Source organism: Lepisosteus platostomus, chromosome 27 (assembly GCF_059453375.1).
Source record: "Lepisosteus platostomus isolate fLepPlt1 chromosome 27, fLepPlt1.hap1, whole genome shotgun sequence".
Classification (NCBI taxonomy): domain Eukaryota; kingdom Metazoa; phylum Chordata; class Actinopteri; order Semionotiformes; family Lepisosteidae; genus Lepisosteus; species Lepisosteus platostomus.
In genome coordinates this window covers 4,708,749-4,727,295 of record NC_142637.1, presented here as the reverse complement: position 1 = coordinate 4,727,295, position 18,547 = coordinate 4,708,749, and the positions used below count along the sequence as shown (strand labels likewise).

General features: G+C 41.5%; 2 protein-coding genes across 3 annotated transcripts; both read right to left on the bottom strand.

Moving 5' to 3' along the window:
- Positions 1–711: 711 nt before the first annotated feature.
- On the bottom strand, positions 712–9,790 carry dda1 (DET1 and DDB1 associated 1). 2 transcript variants are annotated; one of them, XM_088622306.1, is made up of 5 exons: positions 9,711–9,790; positions 7,307–7,387; positions 6,057–6,108; positions 4,552–4,613; positions 712–3,967 (listed from the first exon to the last, which is right to left on the bottom strand). In XM_088622306.1, the coding sequence occupies exons 1-5, from the start codon at positions 9,711–9,713 to the stop codon at positions 3,863–3,865; spliced, it is 303 nt and encodes a 100-aa protein (XP_088478432.1). In that variant the 5' UTR covers positions 9,714–9,790; the 3' UTR covers positions 712–3,862. The 2 variants fall into 2 exon arrangements, with proteins under 2 accessions (XP_088478432.1, XP_088478430.1); XM_088622304.1 differs by having other exon boundaries at positions 9,439–9,757.
- Positions 9,791–14,196: 4,406 nt separating this feature from the next.
- On the bottom strand, positions 14,197–16,449 carry mrpl34 (mitochondrial ribosomal protein L34). The gene is made up of 2 exons (XM_088622170.1): positions 16,317–16,449; positions 14,197–14,979 (listed from the first exon to the last, which is right to left on the bottom strand). Exons 1-2 carry the CDS (start codon positions 16,373–16,375, stop codon positions 14,667–14,669), a joined length of 372 nt encoding a protein of 123 aa, XP_088478296.1. The 5' UTR covers positions 16,376–16,449; the 3' UTR covers positions 14,197–14,666.
- Positions 16,450–18,547: the final 2,098 nt, after the last annotated feature.

Here is an 18,547-nt window from a genome sequence, read left to right as displayed (position 1 = left end):
TGCTTTGTATTTGTATCGTATTGACATTCAAAACACATCCTAGGCTGAACCGCTTACGTCTCCCTGCAGGACATATTCCATCCCAGGGACTAGCTAGTTAGCATGCGTGCACTTTGTCTTTAATTGGTCTAGTCTGAAAGTCCGCTTCTAGCATTAAGAACACATTTTCCATTCACACTAGTAAGAGCAATTTTATTTAAAAGAGCTAAGATATGAAACCGTAAACCCAAAGGAATATAAACACACAAAAAAAAACACCAGACCCATCCATGTCTATCACACGGTTCGATTCATACTAAAGTTATTGCTACACTAGGTTTGACGGCATACTGGAGAACTAGGAGAGAGAGGGCTGAGGAAGACGGCAGTGCCACTTCTTGTTTTAATAATAATTGCTTACGCTTATATAGCGCTTTTTCTGGACACTCAAAACGCTTTACAGGTAATGGGGTTCTTTCTGACCTCCTAAGAGACACCACCCCAGTACATTCATCCATCCAGCAAAAGCACCTGCTTTGGCATGTGTGTTGCATTACTATTACACTGACATAATATAGTCAGGGACTATACACCCACAATACATTAAAGATTCCAAACTTGCAGATCCCCAATTACTACGGCCAAGAAGGAAAAGCAATGTCAAGCATGGACATCACAAACTTGGAAGTTGTGCGTTTCAGTCTTAAAGTACACAAGAAAAGTGTGACAAAAAACATTGTAGGGTTGCTTTTTTTTTTTTTACAAGCAAAGACAATAATACAATGAAAAACAAGAAGTTAGGTACAAGAAAAGGGATAATTTTACATAGCAGCAGTAAAAAAACAAGATTGGGGAATTTAATTCTGGCTAATTTCCCCACACCTTCATTTACACATTACCCATTCGCTCAAGTTCAGACTGGCAGCAGAAACTTGCCAAACTGAAGCATTTACCCCATCTGACACTATCAACCAATTATCAATTTGATCACAAATCAATGGGACTCAATCGCATGGGCTCTGTGTAAATGCCAGCTTTAATCTGACAGCCTTAAGTGGTAAAAAAAAGCAAAGCAGATAAAACTGCCGACACAATATCAAAGAGTGCTATCAACAGTGATAGCCTGCACAAGTAACAGCATGTAAAAACAAAAACATTGACAGACATGTACACAATGTGACAACACCTGCTCCACCACTTGTCGCTCATACTGCATTGCTCGGTTTAGATGTTAACAATTGACATCTTAGCATCTAGGCTGTGAAGGATCCACATAACTATAAATGCCGACCCATCACGGCTCAGGCTTTAAAAACTCTGGTAACACTCAACCAACGACTGTATATTCCCTTTTTAAGCATTAGGCTTGCATTGGTTTGCTTTGGTTCTTCCAGTCCATTTCAGCTTAGACCCCTCTACCAGTTACACTAATTAGGGAATTGGTAGTTTTAAAGTCCTTCAGTGAAACAGAATGGGAAGGCATCAGTCTGAGGTGCAATGACAGATTATACTCATCAGAATCACATGACTTAATTGAATTATGAATATCACCTTACGGTTTGAGGCAAAAATCACGGAACTAAACAATTCCAGGAAGACTAAATGGTTAGCAAAAAGTCTATGGTGGTAAAGTACTACTGAGCCACACATTTTATTAGCATATTTAGGCCAATAGCTAATAACTTGAAAAGAGAATGCCAAAGTGCAAAGTAGATTTGTTCCACAACACTCACTATAGTGGCAAGCCATATTTTCCCAAAATAGCAAGCTTCTTCGCTTATTCCTAAAGAAAATCCAAATCCAGGGGACAAGACCACAAAAGGGGCAAAGTACATCATTAACAGCAGTAAGAAAACAAACACCGCTCTTAAAAGCCTAGGGTGAACATACTCTAGGGTGTCTGGTGTTGGAGCTGAAATGAAACGTGTTGATAACAATCCCAGTTAGTCTCCCAGATTGCAAGGGGTGAAAGGCTTCGTATTCAGTTCAACATTTGATTGTAAATGGAAGGATGGATGAGAATGAGGGGGAGTTCATGCCAACGCCTCTCTGCTAAGAGCTGTCCATGGTGCTAGAATGGCCCTTCTTGTGGAGAGCTTGGGTATCACATTTTGTAATAAGTTTTACTCACAATATAATCCTAACCTCATTATTTAGGAAATGAGGCAACCTCAAGACCCTTATTAACAGCACAAGATGGTGACATCTCCATACTAATAACAGGTTTCATAACTGCCACTTTAAACTATACTCTAGTTGTAAACTTAAAATACTACATTGCACAGACACTATATTAATCTTTCAACCCATAGAATAAAAGGCTGTTGAAACGGGAAATTGATTTGCCTTTACTCTGCACCAGTAAACTACACCAAACCAGTGTACTACTATGTTAAGCATGACAGCCAATAGTGTATTTTGAGCCATACACCAACTCACCTTTAGGTGTTGGATTTTTATTACACTGAACGCAACGACAACTCAAGAACAAAGATTCAGACTTTTCAGACAAATTTATAAGGTTACAACAAGAGTTTCTGAAGATACAACAGTCTGTGTGAGCCACAGCCCAACAAAGTACACAGAGTAGAGCAAAGGGTGATAATCTAATTCATGAAGGCTAAAAAGTGATATAGAACAGGGGAAGAAAATCGAACTGCTGAGCTTGACGTAGCTTTATAAGATGCTGTAAACAAACTCATGACATGTTTGCTCAATTTCCTGGATGAATTCCCATTAAAAACAGTAGGATGCAGTACACCTACTAAAGTGAAAGGTTTGTGATACTTAACGGGCAACTTTGATTCTCAATTAATTTTCCCTACAATTACAACTGAGAGTTGTCTAAGACCTTCAACATTAATTATGATCAGGCACTCTGTAAAGAGTCAAAAACCTTAACGAGGGCTTGAACTGAGGGACAAGGTATGTAAGTGGCTGAAGCAGTCAAAGCTTAAACCCCAATTCCAAACCCACAGTTAAATCGCCCTTGAAGGTATAACTTAATGGATTTGTGTACTGCAATCTCAAAACGTCTCTAAAAGACATTTAATGAAGTCCGGTTTCAATTGTTCACCATCTTCCTCTAGGAACACATCAGGTGGGGGACCAGGTTCTACAGAACCTTTCTTCAGACACTATCTGTAAAAACCCAAAGATGTACCGGCATGCAAAAAGAACCAGCAGAAGATGATGTGCCTTCTGCCTTGTACAGGCATTCAGAGGAATGCAGTCCTCCAGTGAGGTGCTGAAGCTGTTTGAGAAATGAAAGAATGCAGACAAGCAACCAAAAATCAGAACAGAACAGATCCGTCAGTCTGCTTCAAAACAATGGGTAACAAAGTTAACCATTATTTTTGCCACAAAACATTCAAGGCTAAGCCAACAATGGGCCACCACACTTAATCTATTTATTCCAAGCCCAGTTAAATTAAATGCAACACATCAAAAAAAAAAAAGACTCAACCTCAGTAACTAATCTGCTATGGCTAGCACAAGCGTTCATGCTACTCAAAGTAAAAAAAATGCACTGATAGATATAGGATGCCAACACGAAGGAGAGATCCCCAGTGTTTCTGTGCTGATACCACCACGCGGGGGTACCACTGGAGGGTCCATCAGAACAGGCAGCTTCAGAGGGATGTTGCGTCAGCCCTGACCCCTCCCCCCTCCTCTTATCCAAGGCTGGGCAGTGTGAGGGGAGAGAGCATAGGGAGCACAATGGGAAGCTCTTGCGACGAGTAAAATATACAAACGAACACTTAGTGTCCTTCCCAAGTCCTGGTAATCCGTCCTTCCGTTTTCCGTCTTTCGTCTTGTGGAGGTCAGAGTGCATGTAGATGTAAGTGTGGGTGTGGGTCATGCACTGGGAAAAAGGCTCTGCTTAAGTGTCTTCGTTCATGTCCTGGCTGTCTGTCCGAGCGATTTTCCGGGGGGGGGCGGGGCTCTCCCCCTCTCCTTGCTCCTGTTCCCGCTTCTTGGCCGCATTCTGTTGAAGACGGAGAGAGAAGAAAAAAAAAAACTGAAACGTGAACCCACACAGGGCTGGGTGCTACTGCGATAAACTTCAGTGACAGGAGATCTGAAACCCAATACCTTGGACAGGTTTAGGGTCAATTTCGAATCTCAGCCTACACGTGTAATAGATGCTGAACTGGAATGGAAAAAAAAGGAGCAGGATGGAGGGACACTGCCCTAACCGCCTCAACCACTTCTAGCAGTGTTTGGAGATGACTGTACATCACACATCTGTAGGTTTTGGTTCCAGTTTAACTTCTGAGCCAAATCAGCTTTTTACTGGCTTAACTTCAGCCATTAATCAATGTCTTCTAGGAGTGGGACCTCCCTGAAATAGATGCCATACAGTAGAATTGTAGCCATTGCAATGTGTTAAAGCTTCACACAAAAACAAACTTGGCTACACTCACCTAATGGGAACACGTAGAAAGAACCAATTTGTCTCCTGCAACCAAAAACTATTTATATGATATAGCAAGAATCAAATGGAAAGCAAAGTCAACTCCAAATTTTCAGAATGCATCACAATCCCCACATTAAGAAAGCGATTCTTACCTTCTTATCCCACTGTTGATGAAGGTAGCGCAGAAGAATATTCGTCTTCTCGGTGACAATGACTGAAAAACATGAAATCAATTATCAAATAAACCTTTATATAATGTCCCGCACAATGATTTTTAGAAATGCACTTCTAAAATAATAGACCACAAGCTATTTTTCCAAACAGGGAAAAAACACACATTTACGAAGGAAACTATCAGGTCTAAAACAAAGCATAGTTTTCTGACATTTATAGAAGCGTCATGAGTTTATTTCCATCAAATGAGATTTGGCGGAGTACAAAGCTGTAGAGGCAAATGTAAAGGGCTATTCCTGCAATCAGAAAGCTCCCTTCAACATTCAACCGCCACTCAGACTCAACATTTTTGCTTTACATGCAACTCCATTTGGATCTGTCCTCATTTCCTTCCATGGGGTACATATTTTACCATCCATCATGGATGATAATCCCCATCTATAAAAATGCTGCACTAAGCAAAGGTTATAAAAGAACTAAAAGTACAAAGAAACATTTACTAAGATCATTGCTATGTAGAATTTACACTCATGCCCCATAATTTACACATGATGTGCAACAAGAGAGAAAGCTCTGCTTTAGAACAGTGTGCAGGATTTCATGAACACTTCATGCAGAAAAAGTATCTGTAAGAATGATACATCATCAAAACCAGTTAACATACATTTAAGCTTTTTAGTTCTGACCAGCTGCTCAGCAAAGACAACCCCCTTTAGTACAATCCACTGTTAGTTCTGTATGATTCACAGAACCTCAAGGAAGGGATTAAGACTAGGGTTTCTGGTGTTTATTTTCAAGTAAAACCTCCCTTTACACTAATCTGCATCAAATTTACAAATGCATGAATATTTAAAGCCAAATTCACTCAAACAGATTTCTTTAAACATGCATGATATTTGTCTACTAAATTTAAAAGTAAGGTGCAAAACAGAAGTTCAAAGACAGTGGAGGCTACTTGAAGTTACTGGAAAAAATTAAAGGCGAGAAAGATTTGGGAACAAGTAGTGAGTGCAAATTTATATTAAATTTGTACATGAACATAATTAGTAAATTAAATTAATGTGTTAATTAACAGCATCATTCAGCTTTGTTCAAATTATTCTAAGACCTAATCATGACGTTCTGGAGGTCTTCATAACAGTGAGGGAAACAAAAAAACATTTCAAATGAGTACTAAATTGTGAAAGTCCTAATTCACCATCACTACTGTGTGACCTAATGTTGGGTTTATATTGTGCATCACATTTCTCAGTGGTGGGAGGGTGGAGAAAGACCGGCTGAGTTGACCCAGGGATTCATGAATGGGAGTGACACAGCAAACCCTGTGAAAGAGTCAGCTGGACCTGCACCTCCCCCCAGCAGAAACGCAAAATCAGCTCTTTCCATTTCTGCTCAGTACTACATTATGCTTCACACGGGAAGTGGACCTTCTCTTACTGGGTGTCCCAGCTCAATCCCAGAGTGAAATTCCAAAGACACTTACTCTGTTCAGAAGGATACTCGCGTGTGGGGAGGTACACAGATGGTCTCCTGTTCTGTAAAACAAAGCTCAATGAGGGAGGCTGGGAGAGAGCAGCTCTGCTAAGGTCACTAACCAGTGACATGAGCAGGCTCTTCCTGCCACTGTTGGCCCTAGAGAACATTTCACAGTGCTTAAACTAAGTGTGGATAAAGATAATACCCTTTGGAGGGAATAAAACAGTTCTGGGAACGTGAACTTGGTATAACAATGGACATATCACAGATCCCTCATTTTCTTCTAAATTTTTCATCCTCTCTCATTTCAGCAAGCATGCATTACAATACCAATCCCTTACTGCCAACACTACAATTGAATACTTCAATCCAGAGCAGTATTTGATAAAACTGAATACTTAGGTTGATCATTTTGCATAAGGCTTTTTAATTTTATTTTTAAAAAAAAGACAGACCTAAGCTGCCTGCGTTTTCATAAAAGTTTAAGTTATACTCCAGCTCAAATTTCTGGGCTTATACTATTTATAAAAATAAATAAACAGTACTTTAACAATAGAGACAAAAATATTAAACCCAGCCATTAATAATACATTGAATTTAAGGTCTAAAAAAAGTATAGCACAAACTACACATCTTCTACAGATACGCAGGTCTTAGTCCTGTGAATCATTTTATTTAGAGATAAGTAGCAGATAATTTGGTAGCACATGCAGGGCTGTTTGAGACCCATTGCCTAAGACTTTAAAATGAGACATATGCACAGCTAATCACCAAACAAAGACATCCTAACTATTTGTGCAGAAAACGGTTAACAAACAAACAAAGGCTTGCAGATTAGACTTGGAAGATACTGCTAGCATGCCAGATAAAAAGAACTGGGCTGCAGAGTCTAAAGGTCAGATTCACATCTCATACCAGTATCCCTTGAAAGAATCATGGGATATCCAACATTTTCTTTTTATAGCACTTTTGCCGATACCATTTATCATCCTAGCAGCATGACAAACTCCATACAGCTATAGCGTGACTTGCCACCAGTTTTACAACAGGTAGCATAAATTTCACGAGAGCCAACTCACATCTGCAAAACATGAGAAGGCAGGAGCTCATCAAGGCCACGACTACCCATATCAGCAGAACGAGAAGACCAACATTCTCTCAATTAAAAAAAAAATGAAATAATCGGCCAGTTTTGATTACGTTTAATCTCTTGAACCCTACAATATCCCGCACCTGTAGCAGGCAATCAATACTCACCGACGCTTTGCACACTGAATCGGCATGAAACCTGCTGAAATTGCTCTTGTTGTAGACAGGAAGGCCTTTCAAGAAATCCGCCTGCAACACAATAGGCCAGTTGTCAGACAACATGGTTAAAAAAACTAGCCTGCGCACAGCTGCAGGAATATAATAATCTCTGTTATACTTCACAAGTCTACAGCATAGCATCTAGGAGTTCGACAGTTTTAATTATGTTGCATGCACACCTACTTACCTGTTCTGCCTACAGCTTTTGCTTAATCATAAAAAGTCAAACAGCACATGGCTGTGATGGTTAAAACAGTTTTTGAATGACACGTAAGAAGCAGAGCACTGTGCAATGCTAACTGGGTTCCAGAACAATTTCTTGTCCCTAAGGAAGATGCACATTCAAAGGTGGCGACATGGGAACTATTTCTGCAGTACTAGCTCTAGAAAACATTACTCTGCAGAACAAGTCATTAACTTAATAATAATAATAAACTTTATTTTATATAGCGCCTTTAAAGGTGGCTTCTCAAAGCGCTTTACAGGATGACAATAACAATAAATAAGAAGACTACAACAATAAATAAGAAGACTTAAGTTTTTTGTTCCATTTTTTAAAGCAAAATAAACACTGTTCTTTTAACAACCACAAACATTCAGACAGTATGCAGGCTTGAAACACATTTTGTAGAACACTTTGTATGCAGACAGCAATTACTGTCATCTTCCTTCTGGAGAGGCACCAACTCCTTCTGGGTCAATTAGATTTTGATCAAAAAGCAGGTATAACTTTCATAAAGATGCAAGTTATGGTTTGTGCTCCCCCCGCTGTACTCCTAACTGCAGAATCAGTTGTTTTTTAAGTGCTTTGGAGAACATACATATGTTCTGTTAACAAGCCTCGTGAGTGTTTTTAACCTCACGCTTCTAAAAATAAATACTCGGGGGGAAATGAAACAAACAGATCCCCTTCAATACGAGGGCAAAGCGTGTGTTCTTCTAGATCCTAAAAGGATGCGTACTAGTAGCAGATTAAAAGCGCGCAAAGGAAATAAATGGTTAAAAATGATCGAACTAGAATTCTAGAACAATTTATCTCTTTACATTGCCACCAACAAATGAACACAACCACTCTCCTGCACTAAGATCACCAATCAGAAAGCCCTGATGGGCTGTGCCATGAGTGATATCACACACACACACACGAGGGCAGGAAACCCCAGTCCTCAAGGGCTTGAAGCCTGGAGGTGCTCCCATTAGCGACTGATAAGGGCCCCGAACAGGCGAGGACTCTCCGGGTTACGTGGTCCGTCGCGGATGCAGACAAAACATGTCATCGGTACTGCAATTACTGCCCGTGGCCCTTGTAACAATCTATGATGACAACAGTGATTTTAAAACACCTCAACTTGGGAGGAACGTTCTCTCTCCCCCCGAGGCTCCCCAAATCTGTGTAAAATGCGCCGCCCTAATTCAGCTAGCTCTGGTGAACAGAATTGGAGGTGGTTGCTAGATAATGCATGCCTGGGTGTGGACTCCAGACAAAAAGACATTCACCCCGGGGTAAGGGTACAGTCGCCCCAGCGTCTGGGGAAACGGCGTACACACGCTTAAGAGCAGAAACCCATTTACACGTATTCCACTTGCAGTTTAAAATAACCCAAATAACCCGTCCTTATCATGTCGGACAGCAGGATATATGCTCTGCCCAGGAAGCAGGCTCTACGGTGACACAGCCGGCGTTACACAGCAGACGTTCACGGAAAGACTAGCCGACAGAATCCTACTTAAACACGGAACTCAAAAAAAAAAGTGAAAAGCGACGTAGCTGGGTGTTGATGCGAGAGCGGGTGTTTTGTGTTACTGGGCGAAAGGCGAGCGGTTTAACGGTCTAAAAATCCGAGACAAATATGATGGCGCTTCGTCGGAGCTCGGCCGTTGTCTCGACTTCAGCCGGAGGCTCCCTGGGAAGATTTTCTGCAGCGACGGTTGTTTTACACCCTTTAGTCGACTACAAAGAACACAATATAAAACCACATTTTAAAACACACCGTCATAAAAGACAGACGCGCGCGAACGTCACCCTGCAGCCATGCCCTCACCACCCCACGACAAGAAAGAGAAGTCAAGTTACACCATACCTTGTCCATGCCTCTCGAATTTAAGTCCTCAAATCCAAATTATCAAAAGAAAACGTCGGATTGTGTATATATAGAGCACAATACAGCACAATATACACGGTTACCGAAATACAATCATATCCTCCACGACACACTCCTCTAGCTGCCTCGACCCTGCTTCCAGGCTCCTGCCGTCAGTACCGATATTATGAACTTTTAAGGTTATACTACAATAATACTGAAACAGAGTTGAAAAATATATGCACAAGATCTCTTTTTCAGTTGAAACCCACCATCTTTACTTCGGCACAACCAACAAGCAAGCCCCGAAAACACACATCCTAACCTGTTAGATCTTGTTACGCCTCTGGACGGCTCTCATTGGATACGAAGCACAGCCCTATTCTCAGAGAGCCTCTCAAGACCTTGTGCTGCGTGTCGATCAACAGCGCCCTTTTCTATTGGACAGTTCTACCTGTCTATCATTTCCAGACCCACCCGAACGGCGCGGTAGGTTGAGGCGTTCGCTTAGTCACGTGCGTAGCCAAATAGTGCCTGAGAGGTGAGCTGCTGGGAGTCTCCCTTCGCGGGGGAGCTTGGGAGTTGTAGTGCACGTTTCAGTTTAATTTTATATGTTTATGACGCGTTAAACTCGAAACAGTTCTCTTCTAGATTGAAGGATTTTAAATTACTTTATTTTTGCGTCTTGAAACGCATGGTCTCGCTACAGAAACCCGTCCTTAGAAAAATATTACATATACAAAAATAGAGAATTCCGATATAAAAAACTATTAATATATTCATCAGTACTTTAATCTATAGGTGACTGCTTCATACCCTCTCTCACTCTGGTGTATGAAATATAAGAGACTTATTTTTTAGTGTGTATGTCATTCATGCCTGTGTCTGGATTTATAGTGGTCATCTAATAAGCGCCGTGTAGACAAGGGGGCAGAGCCCCTCTCCAGCAGTATTCGTAGGTGGCCATTAAAATCAGTTTCTAAAGACTAATAAATCCACAGGACAGCAAACCTGAACCAGATACGTTTAATGAAGCCCCATATCTCATGACATCAAGTCTTCTGTAAAGTTCTGCAAGGATTCTGCTGATTTATAACAGTTCTCTCAACATACAGAGCAGTGCTTCTCAGTCAAGTCCCGGGGGAGCACCGTGTCCGCTATTCATATAATTTATTATTCCCCAAAACTCTTGGAAGCCTGTACCAGATCTGCTAAATTAAAATATATAAATTTTTTTCCAATATCTTTAACATAAATAACTTTATGCAGCCTCTCCTGAGCTTACATAGTAATATTTTGCTTTTTTATTTCAAATAAAATGTTCTTGATAGGTGATCAATTTATGATGAAGAGACACAGATGGAGCTGTCAATGTATCAGAAACCCCACAATGACTGTTCATCTTATTTCCCTTCTGCTGAAGTCTGCCGGGTTGCAGTTGAGCTAACACTTCTGAACGGGGGGAGTTCTGCAAAATAGGAAAAGGCATGGAGTTGATACCATTTGCAAACCCCATAAAACTTTCTAAAAGCATCCCTAAAACTGAAGATTGAAAACATTTCTGCTCAAGCGTTATTTCACTAGAGCAACAACAAAACACATAATCTTTTGCAAAGTATTCTACGTGCAAAACAAATTCCTGAGAATACAGACAATAAGGTATTATCGTATCGCACTGTAAAATGGATTAATACCAAATGAGGATTCTTTTATTTAAGTCAAGATACACTTCACATACCTCTGGCTCTGTTCTGACGTGTATAACTGGATATATTGAGCAGCTTGATGACTGCATGGGTGTGCTATGCTTTTCGAGTTGCTGTCTGTATGATAATGAATATTTAAAGCCTTCATTCAGCCCAGACATTCAGGCGGCTGGAGAAGGTTGGAGGGAATGGCTATAAATACAGCTCCATTAGCGCTGATGGCTTCGTGACTCCGTTATTCTACATTACACTGTTAGCAGCAGCCGCATTGAAGTCTGGTGCCACTGGATCCCAATCTGCTGCACTTAATGGGCAGCCAACACCTCCCATTTTGATAGCAGAAGAGTGGTACCTTCTGGACAAGGGTTTCCAATCCTGGGTCCTGGACAATCTCATACCTGTGGGTTTTCATTTCAGTCGGTTACCCAGCTGAGGCCTTATTTGAACGAAGAACTTGCTCAATGGGAATATCGGCCAGTTTTTAGTTCTATCCCAAAATTGGAGGATTTTTACAAATGTTATAAAAGGCATCCTCCAACAGATTTAAGTCAATTAAGGATTCAGTTGTGTAACTGAGAGCTTAGCTGGAAAACCCGGATGTTGTGTGAGCCTCCAGGGCCAGGATTGGGAAGGAGTGTTTGGGAATGGCTGATTTTGACAGGGCTTAAAGCCCTGCATTGTACATTTAAGTTTTGGATACGTGCTCAGATAGGTGTGACAGGCAACTATATCCATAATGATATACTTGCATTTTTTATGCATGATTTGTCATGTCTTACTGCCTCCTCTCAAAGCCATCACTGGGTCAAGATCATGGATCAAGATCAAAGGCAGCACTCAAAGTACTCATGTACTTTTTGGACACTGCATTAATATACTGTCTATACTGTGGTACTTTCAATCTGTATATACCTATGCGTATTTTGCACATATTTTATTGTTTTACAGTGACTATTAGCATATTTTGCACACACCTAACTCTATTTATTTTATGTTGTATTGGTGTACTTATTTTAATTTTTAGTCTATTCTGATGTCTGTTTTTGCTTGTCTTTTTTATATATCTATCTATCTCAATATAGATATCCAATATCCCTGCCTCACTTTACTTCCTACGAATCTCTCTTTCTCTTCCTGTTTTGAATATGTTGTTGCTCATAATAAAGGTTTTAAAATTAAATATGGGTCATTCACAAAATGATTTTGGGAAAGCACACATGCTACACACACACCACCAGTGATGAATCAGCATTGGTCACTGTTCAGATTTCCTGCCGTTTGTATGAATTCTGGCCAATAAAATCTTTCCATTGTCAAATTGCAGCCAATTCTGAAGGCAGTGAATTCAACTGAACTCCGGAACTGTTTTGCAAAATGAGTCCTTGCTTTGCTCAATGTAAGATTTATCTGTCCCTGGGCTGTGAAAATCATTCTTGCTTTACCAGGAATATTTCAACAAGCTGGAAAGGGAGATTCAGAGGGATACAAATTCGGTTACCAGCCTTCTTACAGGGCAGCTGAAGAAAGTGTCTGGGTCTGCTCCAGCACTAGAGCAGTGCAGACCTTCAGCAGGATGCTGAAACAACAGAGCCGTTAATCAAGCATGCAATTAAGGCCTGGAAGAAGGATATCACTGCTTTCTGTCACTGCAGTACCCACATTAACTTCATTATGTGGTATCTCATATATTAAGAATGCAGACATTATTGCCAGCAATATTAAGATCTCTTAATAAAGGAAAAGTACAATCTCATTCCAAAGGCCGAGAAATTCAGTGAGAGAGACTGCATTTATTTGTTTTAAAGGATGTGAAGCTAAAGAGACAAACAGAGCACATCTCACTTCCTAGGTAATGCCAGTACTTTGTACATAAGGTTTTTTTTGTTCGACAGCCATTAAGAAAATCATTAAGTATTTATCTATGCCACACTTGTATCAACTAACCTTTTCTTCAGAAATTCAATGAGCACGTGCAAAACGCAACTCTTCATGTTGACCCTCCAATCTCATTCATCAATTCTTTTTTTTGCCACCAGGTGGCAAAGTGTGACTTTTGCTTCCCTCAGGCCTGTAAAGAGCCCAGGACCAAGAGCTGCAAGTCAGCAGCACTAGTCACTCACCTCTAGAGCTGCCCCACTGTTTTCAATCTGAATAGAAAGTGAAATCCATGGTTAAAATATCTTACTAAATATTGTTCAGCTACAAAATATTACTTCTTACCTTTATTTCTTTGGTCCTTGTATGTTTCTCTACTGTGCCTTTCAGAACATGCAGAGATGTCTGCCAGAGTTCATTTCAGCCTATGGATGTCCAAACCCAAGAACATGTTTTCTGTAAACATCAGGGCTTCCTGAACATGGGTTTTGAGGCTTACGTTTTTTTCTCCAAAATCACTGCACATCACCTTTTCAAACTGCCACCTTCCAGCATTTGAGAAAAGGCTCAGGGAAGAACAAATACTTCTGACAAACCCATAATTATCTGTTTTTCCAGATGGGATTGTGGCTACTGAAATCAGCAGCCTCAGTGACCCACACAGTCCTCCTGGCTCTTCTCCAGGGATACTGATGTACACATTCTTCAGTGGGAAATGTTGAATAAAATGAGCCTATTGGGTAAATCATACCCAATAACTGTCCTGCAACACAAATAGTAACCCTCATTTGGTGTCCCTGAGTATCTGTTACACGAACATCAAATATAGAAGAGTGAAATTGCATCTTGTGTATTCCTATAAGGGAATCAATTTATAAAAATCAATCATTACAATGCCACTGTTAGAAATCCCAGATTAGAGGTTTAGGGAGACTTGATCAGATTTTTACACTGGATTACTGGTGCAGGGCAACATCCAGCATATTGAAACTACACCTCACAGTACTCAATCATGGATGATAATCAGTTCTAATAATGACATTGTTCTGCTCTCATAGTCCCAGGGTAATCAATATGCCTATCACAGAACTCCAAAGACATTACATAATTAAGTAAAATTTACTGGCACATTCTCACCACACTTTTAAAAACAAAATAAAGCTATTCAGACAAAAAATATTCCTCACCAGTTTGTATTTTTAGAGATTTAAAGAACACCAGTAAAAGGTATAGTAGTCATACAGTAGGTTACATAAAACTGCTTTATTAGTTGAGGAGAAAAAACAAAAGCCCGTAACGACACATCTTCATTGGAACATCAGCAAGTTTTATTCCGTTCATCCACTAATGAATTCAGAAAAGTCCGGTGAAGAAAAAGCGTTCTTAGATGTGAGCACATAAAACCGGGCACGACAGCGAGCTTTTAAATAGACCAGATTGTTTGTTTGTAGACATGCTGCCCAGGCCAGACAGGCAATCGAGGAGACCAGCACGCTGGGAGACATGGAATGAGCTGCAAAGCACGCTGGGAGTTGGCTGCAGGATGCTCGGCCAAGCACACGCATTTCGGCCCAGCGCCAGGGGCGATGAGCCCTGGGTTACAGCCATAACTCAAACATCCGCCTTGGGACGCCCCGGGCCCAGACTTCAGTGCGTCAGCGACTTCCTCCCCTTGAGCATGCGCCGCAGGATCACCTCGATCCCGCCTCGCGAGCTGATCCTCTTGATCCACCCGTGGGTGCGCTTCCTCTTGATGTTGTTGGGCTGGTACTCCAGGCCGCGCTTGCGGGTGCGGACCTGCTGGTGCCAGGGCAGCCCCTGCAGGAGCCCCGGGGCGCCCGTCCGTCTCGGCAGCCCGCCGGGCAGGGCCGGGCGGTCCGCGGCCGCGTGGGACAGGACCCAGCTGCTGGCCGGACGGAGGTAGGAGGGACCGCACACAGGACCCTGCTTCAGGAGAGCCCTGGGAAAGAAACAGCTGTTAAAGGACTCTGAATACACTTACAGGTAAACGCAAACACTCGGTACATTGACAGCAAGGGCAAATAACATCCCAGCATGCTTCCGGTCATGTAGGACAGGCCTGGTTACCTGTAGTAAATACTAGCGTTTTTCTTTTTTCAGAAGCAGGCTGGTTTATTTGTTCCAAAAACAAAACCCGTCTAGATTTATACGTACTGCAATTAAAAAAAAAAAAAAGTACTGTAAGACAAAAAGTGCTTTTTTTTCCCTGTACTCCAGTGTTTCTTGTCTCGTTCCTAAAAAGGTTTAGGCTTGTAAGACACTGACTGTGTAGGAATTTGAGGCAGATGCATATAGTGGGGAAAGATGATTAATCTGACCATATCCCATTTCCCCTTTGCCTGGTTCCTTGCCTGTGTTCTTTACACCACTGGACTCGGAAACTCGGAAGCATGACTGCAAGAGCAGATCTCCTTCTATAAGAGGGGCGAGTATTCAGCAGGAGCTTCACTGACCAAGACAGCTCAGCCGGCTGATGTTTCACAAGCAACAGCAACAGCGTCTGACTTCCACGGGGTCCGTATGGCACTCGGAGGGAAAGGCATCACCAGCCAAGCACACCAGTGGGTGGGCGCGCACACACTCCAGGAGTGTGACATCCGTGGAATAATTCAAAGTGCAAGGTGAAACAGGAGAACCCCTGCAGAGTAATAGATTGCAGATCTAACCAGGGCACACGGTCAGCTTCATCAAACACAGTCTGCTGAGAATACCACACAGCTGGGCTTCAGTGCACAAACCAGTACTCACACCTGGCGGTGCATGTTTCCGAGTCCAGTGGTGTAAAGAACACAGGCAAGGAACCAGGCAAAGGGGAAATGGGATATGGTCAGATTAATCATCCTTCCCCACTATATGCATCTGCCTCAAATTCCTACACAGTCAGTGTCTTACAAGCCTAAACCTTTTTAGGAACGAGACAAGAAACACTGGAGTACAGGGAAAAAAAGCACTTTTTAATTGCAGTACGTATAAATCTAGACGGGTTTTGTTTTTGGAACAAATAAACCAGCCTGCTTCTGAAAAAAAAAAGAAAAACGCTAGAGAAAATTAAAAGTGTCTACATAAAATCAAACACTAGCAATACTCAGCTCCCTGTAACGTTGGGGTTGTAAGAAACTCAGGTGGTTTGAATCCGTGCTTACTATCTCCCGACAAATCCAGGTAGCCTACATACCATATGACCCCATGCTAACGTGCCTACTGTCCGTTCTGCAACAGTTGCAGTAAATATAATTTCATACGTTCCTGCGTCTATTTAGAGTAGGAATTGTTTACCTGGACAAGTTAATCCTAATTCCGCTGAACAGCAACGAAGTCGATCTACAGAAATTCATTGCAGGCTTTATCAGACCACTTTCTGCTACACCGCCTGGCCAATGTCACTTAACTCCGAAAACATGCCAGCAAGTGCAGCTGCTATTGGCGAAGGCAACTCTTCCAATCCACATATAGGTTATAGGCACCCGGTGGATTGTGGGAACTGTAGTTCTGTTGCCCAATTTTCAACCTAACAGTTCTAAGGGTAATGGCAATTAGTTTAATTGCAATTGAACGATCCGATTTAGATTGAATACAGAATACTCACCGTAAACGTTTTAACTCCTATTGTATAATAATCATGAAGTCCAGGCGATGTCAAAACGTTTTACATTTGTAGGACCAATTCCTTTTTGCGTTGTCTGTAAAAACAGAAATAATTTAAAAAGTTAGCATGAAACGATTTTCATTGTTTATATACTGCTCTAAGATTTATGCAGAATACGAAAAACTAAATCCTACAGGACACGGCCGGGTAATGATCGATACTTCTTTAACACGAGCGCAAAGTGAAAGATGTAACCGTCCAATGGGTGATTCGCTTTTCTTTGCAGCCGACTGAATGATAGTACACTACTTGATAACTTGGACATTATTACAATTCTCAAGAGTGAACTTGAGACTGCAGCTGACCCCATTGATGTACTATGTCCCCGACGAGCTCGTACAGATGAAATGTTTGTACGGCCCTGGCATGTGCATATCACCTGTCGAACTGCTGAAAATTGGCGGTGTCGGGGCAGCCTCCAGTACACATTTTATATAGGAACAAGTAAGAGGTTTATTCCATGCTGAAAAGAGAAGAGAGAAAACACAACGTTTCGGCTGTGAAGCCTTCTTCAGGTGAGTCTTCTGAAGAAGGCTTCACAGCCGAAACATTGTGTTTTCTCTCTTCTCTTTTCAGCATGGAATAAACCTCTTACTTGTTCCTTTGCAGACTACGCATGCTGACGCAGCTACCCACCTGAACGTGTTATATACTTTGTTTCAAGGGTTTTCCTGACCCGACCAGCTGCAAACCTTGAAGACAGCAAGGTTGAATAATAATAATACCCTGAGGGTCAACAATGCACCAAGATAGTCTGAATGCCAGCTGTTGGAATTGGTGGAACAAATCGATGTTGACATTCTTCATCCCTATTATGATTATATTTTGGTTACTACTAGCATTATGACAACCTATCATGCATAGTCTGCTGGGATACAGGATTTGCTTAAAACATTTTATGGTATGTATGTATTAATTCATTTTTTTACTTTTAATAAAAGAATGTGTAAGTTTTCCTTTGACCTAAATAAATCTGAACCCTCCCTCTGCCTACGTGAGGAGTTTTGTTCAGTAATAAACTACCATATAGAAATTTCTTCTACCCCGGTGGGTATTGAAAGCGCCTGTACCACCTTGGAAACAGTTGCTTAGCAACAGAAGCAGCGCAGAAGATGAGACGGACAGAAAAGGCGTCTCTAAGATGCGGTGATGTGGGAGCCATTTTTTTTTATTCTGTCAAAGATTCATGCATGTGATTTCATAAAAAAAAGTCTCGGAGGTTTTCTTAAGCCTTCTGTGCAACTAGGTCGAATTTATCAAACACTTCATAAATGCTGAACAGGGGGCGTTTCCTTGTAGCAATAACGTTGAATTATTTCCTGCATTTCGGGTTTTAATGTAATAATATAATATGAATGTCCCTCATACTTATTCTTTCAAACATAATGGCTTTGCTAATGGGTGATACGGCAGATAGCGCTGATGCTCTTTGGGTCCTGGGTTTGATTCTCAGCTAGAGAACGTTCGGTGTGGAGTGTGCATGTTCTCTCTTGGTGCTCTAAATCGTCCCTGTGTGTGTGCCGTGAGCCGGACGGGTGTCCTATCCCTGCTGTAGTGCCACTCGAAGCGCCATGCTTCCGGGTAGACTCCGGGGTTACTGCGACCCCTACCGGCAACGAGATGTTAAACAAAAGGGGGGGTTCCTAAGGGAAACATTCTATAAATGAAAAGCTAAAAACAACCAAATAACCTCGCCCTAGAACACAACTGTCGCGAAATAAAAAAGGCACTTCTAGACTAAATGAACGTGCAAACGTATAATTATTGTGAAGGCATTAACAGTAGAATTAAATTCCAATGCAAGCACCCGGTGTACTCTTCCTCCTTAGTCCCTCCTGCCTTGGCAACAGAAACCAAAGGC

Coding starts and splice junctions, on each gene's coding strand:
- mrpl34 (XM_088622170.1), bottom strand. CDS start 16,375: ATGAATTTCTGTAGATCGACTTCGTTGCTGTTCAGCGGAATTAGGATT. Junction 14,980..16,316: donor ATTAGGATTAACTTGTCCAG/GTAAACAATTCC, acceptor TTTCTTTCCCAG/GGCTCTCCTGAAGCAGGGTC.
- dda1 (XM_088622304.1), bottom strand. Junction 6,109..7,306: donor ATTCAGTGTGCAAAGCGTCG/GTGAGTATTGAT, acceptor TTTGTTTTACAG/AACAGGAGACCATCTGTGTA. Junction 4,614..6,056: donor CGAGTATCCTTCTGAACAGA/GTAAGTGTCTTT, acceptor CATGTTTTTCAG/TCATTGTCACCGAGAAGACG.